Source organism: Thermobia domestica, chromosome 9 (assembly GCF_964235325.1).
Source record: "Thermobia domestica chromosome 9, izTheDome1.hap1.1, whole genome shotgun sequence".
In the NCBI taxonomy this organism is placed as follows: Eukaryota; Metazoa; Arthropoda; class Insecta; order Zygentoma; family Lepismatidae; genus Thermobia; species Thermobia domestica.
Window position 1 is genome coordinate 170,478,742 of NC_137462.1, and position 5,670 is coordinate 170,484,411.

A 5,670-nucleotide genomic window follows, 5' to 3' on the forward strand; every position below is an offset into this window, starting at 1 on the left:
AGCGAAGTACACTCTTTTTTTTAAGAGATAGAAAGGATAGAAGATTTGTTGGGGTTTAAAGACAGATTCCAGGTAGAGCACCAGTTACTTAAGGTATCTATGCTTGCAGTGAAGATACATCGCTTACAGAATTAATGACTTTAAAGAGTTTACAGTCATTAGCGAAGAGCAAAATATTTGTTGAAGAGCATGAAAAGATGCTAGGTAAGTCATCCATGTACAGTAAAAACAAGAGTGGACCCAACACACTTCCCTAAGGCACTCCGGATAAGACAGAAGTATACTGAGACAGGGATCCAGAAAGAGTAACGTTCTGTTCTCTTCCTTGAGAGATAACAATCTATGAATGAGAGGATCTTGCCATGAATAAGAGCTAATAAGAGCTTGTAAAGAAGTAACTTGGTGTTTATGATATCAAAGGCTTTAGATATATCAAAGTACACTACATCAAGTGATTGCTTGGGCCGCCTGAGTGACTAACACTGATAGATTAGTAAGACATGAACGTCCAGGTAGGAAACCACGCTGAGAGCTGCTTAAAAAAGGTTTGACAAAGTTAAATAATCTGTCTTTTACTATTTTTTCGCAAAGAATAGACACAGAAGAGAGAAGAGAAATTGGTCTATAGGATGAAACTTGTTTTCTATCTCTGCACTTGAAGATGGGAATAACATTGGCAGCCTTCCACAAACTGGGAAAGGTACCTTCTGAAAAACCCCTGTTGAACAATAACGACAGAGGGTGGGCGAGTGAGTGTGCTGTATTACAAAGGAAAATTGTGTTGGTATTATCAGGACCAGAAGAACGGCGAGAAGATAGTAAGGAAATAATTGATTTCACTTCATCAGGGGAGGTAGTAATTGTAGTCAACGAGTGTGAACACTCAGGTTGGATCTTAGGAAAGAGGAGGGAGTCCCAAGATTAGAAAAGCTCTTACAAAAATGCTCGTTGAAGGCAATAGCTCTGTAATTCCCCTCAAAACTATTTGAGTTGTAGTTTACTTCTTGCGGGATATGGGGTTGATGCCTCTGGAAATTTATGAGCGTCCAGAAACTGTTCGGCTCAGAAGTGAATTGATAAATAGGTTTTCCACATATTTCTTATACTTCATACGGAGGAGATATTTCGAATGCCGTCTAATATCACAAAAAGACCTATACGTTTGTTTGCTCGGAAACTTCTTCCACAACAACCAAGCACACTGTTTATTTCGAAGAACCAACTGAGCTTCTGTATCAATCTACGGAGGGAACTGACTCGATCGGAGCACTTGCTGAACTGAGTCCTGGATTTAACTGAATGTCACCACTTAGAAGAACTAAGATCAGAAGATGGATAAAGGGATGTATGGACTTCTTAGCTGTATTAAGAGAATATCTCACCAAATGTATAGTATAAAGTATTGTACAAGGTGGTGTAGGAACATTGAAAGTACAAGGGATTCATGTGAAACAACAAAAAAGAATGAAAAAATATTCAACGAGATACAAAAGGAATGGAGAAGTATTAACACAAATACTATGAGTAAGAAATAACATTAGGCATAATTCAAAATTAAGAAATGAAGCTGCTTTTGTTGCTTTTTTAGTTTTAATGACCTTTTTATGGCTAAAATTATGCTTTGATAAAATATTTTCCTTGATACGGAAAGAGTTATTCAGGTCTGTTATAAATGCGAGTCTAGATATACTCGTACAGCCTTAATTCGCAAAGAAACATCAAATATTAAGAGAATGTTTTAACAATACTAAATATTTTGAAACGAATATGACTCTTCAATTGATTTTAACCCTGAATGTAAATTCTCCAGCAGATATACATTACCCTTGTCTACTTGTTTTTCTCCAAGTAAATACGGAACGGTTTATGCATTTGTTGAACATTGACAGATTTTCTTTTACGTTTGCCGAAAATTATATCCAAATTGATTCACCAATTGAGGACCGTTTTAACAAAACTCAACAAGCGCCATTTACAAAACTTTGCAGGAGTTTTTTTTTTTTTTTTTTAAGTTGTACTCAACATCGTTGAAACAAAAGATTTAAGAACTTTAATATTGGTCATCCATGTAGATACGGATTGATGAAGGAATAATAGAAGATCACCAATAACAGAAGCTCACCCTTCAATAAGTCTTTATTGAGGAAAAAGGATTACAAATTACATTTTTTTACAGAGCTCAACATGTCCACTTTTTCATGCATGTTTCTTCTTTATTTTATTAAGCTAGAAGTTATAAATATACATTCTAAGCATTTAAATTCAATGAGCTCTTAAGTATATTACATTTTGTAAAGTCCATTCTAAACAAGAAGCAAATTGACAGCTCAAAAACACGTGCAAGTTTGTTTTGAAGAAAGGAGTCTACGTCACACAGTTATTGCGGTCACTCAGCGAGGGTCGAATCATAAACGCCCTTTTACCAACAGTGGGTGGAGGGTTTCCTTGGCAACAGACCTTAACATTCCAATGTTGCCGTAGTAAACACGTGTTTTCAGAAAGAAAGAAGATATTTTTAGTGTTTCGTTTCCTTGTGTGTGGGAGTGATTTCTAGATTATTCTTGTGCATTCGAATTTTATCTTTGTGTACAATTCTGTAAATATATTTGTATATGTGAGATATTTTGTTGTATATATCGTGTGGTGTTTTGTGTTTGTGTATATATATTTATATTTGTGTAAATAACGAATATATAGGCTATTTTAAATAATGTCCAGTGAAATGGAGGACATTCTTCCTGCAAAACGGCCGAGAACACATTCTTCTGAAAGAAAGAACGTCTTAGGGAAAGGTATTCCTATTAAAGGACAATCAAGGGAAATTATTTGCTCGGTTCGGGACTATTTCGAACAGGAAAGGGACAATGGAGGACCGATTATCCCTGTAAATAAGGTGCTTGATAGGACTGCCGCTGCTGTAAAAGTAAATAAATGTACCATCGTGAAAATTGGCAAGGAGAAGTTCGAAAATGAAGAAAATCAATCCGGGTCTTCAAAATTAGAAACTCCAGGCAAGAAGAGAAAAGTAAGTAAACGTGTGATGAATTTGGATACTTTCCAAAAAGACGCTATACGGCGACATATTTATTCTTATTATCAAAAGAAGGAGCACCCCACTCTCCTGAAATTACACGCGTCACTCCAAGAAGCCGAACTTTTTCAAGGAAGCAAAACATCCTTGTATAGTATTATTAAAAAGTTGGGGTTTTCGTATAAGAAAATAAATGGAAGGAGACTTTTAATGGAGAAGCCGGACGTTTCTGCGTGGCGATGTAGATTTCTTCGGGAAATATTAAAACATAATTTTGATAATATAGTGTGGCTTGATGAAACCTGGGTGAACGTGAACCACAGCGTTAGTAAAGGATGGACCGACGACACGCTTCAGGGCACAATGGGATTGCCGTTAGGTAGAGGGGGAAGGATTATACTTCTTCATGCCGGTACGTCTTCTGGGTTCCTCCCAAACTGTTCCCTTCTCTTCACATCGAAGAAAACAGGAGATTATCATGAGGAAATGAACCAAACGAAATTTCTTCAGTGGTTTCAGGAATCTCTTCTCCCCGAACTGCTCACGCCATCCATTATTGTTATGGATAACGCAAAATACCATTCAGTTATTGCTGACAAAGCTCCTACTATGGCCATTAGAAAAGAGGACATAGTTCGTTGGTTAATTCAACGCAACGTGGAGGTTCGAGATGATTTGAGAAAAGCAGAATTAATGCAACTCGTGCAAAGATACAAACCCCAATTCCCCACATTCGTCATTGACAAAATCGCTACTCAACATGGACATAAAGTAGTGAGACTTCCCCCTTACCATTGTCACTTCAATGTTATAGAACTTATTTGGGCACAAATTAAAGGGTACATTGACCGTAAAAATAAAAGTTTCACCATGTCGTATGTTGTAAAATTAACAGAAGAAGCCATAGCCTCAATTACGCCAGAAAACTGGAGAGATGCAGTTAACCATACGTATAAAGCTATTCAAGATGCATGGAAAAATGAAGGTGTGCTTGAAGAAAGTGTAGAACAATTAATAATAAGTGTTGGTGGTTCCAGTGATTCATCTGGTGAAGAGGAGCTTAGTAGCAGTGACATCAGTAGTAATGATGATGATGACTTGAGTGGAGTCTATCCACTGGAATAAATTACATTTCAGGTATGTCTGATTCTAAATTATGCTTGCATTTACCTTTCTAGGCCTATACTGAAATAAAATGAAAATAGTAGTTCTTACAGAAAATGTGTTCCGGGGGTAGGACACGTGTAGTATTCTGGGGGGCACTGCTGGTACTATTTTATTTATTATTATATGATAAGACGTATTATTTTGATCTCGTCCGGGGCACTCTCAGAGCTCCGGGGGGGGGGCAGTGCCACCCCAAAAACATGTCTGGAAGAAACCCTGAATGACAAAAGCAAACTTTTTTTTTTTTGGACAGCACAATATATATAATATGTTCCAGTGACAAAAAATTGAAAAAGCAAAATCGTCGCGGGAACCAAAAATTGTTTACTGATCTCATTGCAGAAATACTTGTTTCTTACGTTTAGTCAGTATAGTACCGTAGAACGGGGTGAAACAGATCACTAGCACACACCTACATTGAAAGAGTGCTGTCACCTATCGTTTCAAATTGAGTGTAGGAAATATATAATGAAAAGAAGGGTGATTAGACACGAGATCTGTGAGCATAGAAAGTTAGAGTATGATGCATGCAGATTGTGTGTATAGTGTAAATTTGCTTAATGGTAAAAACGTAATTATTGCAGAATCCTGTTTCCGTTATATTGGTGTGACTACAGTACGCAGTTATAGCTTTTAGCATCTGCTAGAGAAACAACATAGAAAACTAAAAAACTAAAGATCATTTATTTGTAAATATTTGTTGACAAATTTCTAACAAATGCATATTTCTACCAGCCCCAAATTTCAGATGAATCCGGACATTCAGAAGTGTTTTGTAAGTTCTTTTTATCCTCATGATTTGTTTATATTTTTCATTTATTTTTTCCTCATAAGCATTTAAAAGATGTTCTACTGTTAAAAAGAAACACATTTAAAAAGAATACTTTCTTTACAATCACAAGCAAGATTTCATTTCTCTCTCTCCCTCTCTGTCACATAAACACACACACACACAGCCCTCCCCCTTCCCAACATGCAGAAACTGGGACGACAAACATATCTTTTCATCCATCCAAACAAATCAATATTTAGAGATTTCCTTTTTCGTTGACTCATAAGACAGTTCTAGCCCGAGAACTAATCGGGATGTGCACGAAGTGGCAACAGCGTACCACGTGCTTCTCCAAACGTCAATTTGCTTCTAGTTTAGAATGGACTATAGATAATATCAGAATAAGAAGTTAACAATGTATTAGCAACTGGAAAAGTTGCTTTTAACACATGAATAGCTCTGCGTCTTTTAGGCAAGCTCATTCTCATGTATCATAGCAAGAAATTATCCTGTTCAACTTTTGTCTCAGTCACATACAGACTATCTCTAAAATGAATAAGACCATTGAAACATAAACATCCTGCTTTGCATGTTGTTTCAATATGATTAAAGTCTACATTCAGCTCTTCATTTGAGGGTGCAATGCACTTCCTACTCTTTTGACATTGACGAGTCCTGTTTTGTCTTCCACTTTTCGCCT

The 5,670-nt window shown here is 36.6% G+C and overlaps 1 protein-coding gene across 1 annotated transcript; it reads left to right on the forward strand.

The window, feature by feature from the left end:
* Nucleotides 1-2,710: 2,710 nt before the first annotated feature.
* On the forward strand, nt 2,711-4,156 carry LOC145661084 (uncharacterized). Its single transcript, XM_081726526.1, has one exon. The coding sequence runs from the start codon at nt 2,711-2,713 to the stop codon at nt 4,154-4,156; it is 1,446 nt and encodes a 481-aa protein (XP_081582652.1).
* The last annotated feature ends 1,514 nt before the right edge of the window (nt 4,157-5,670 follow it).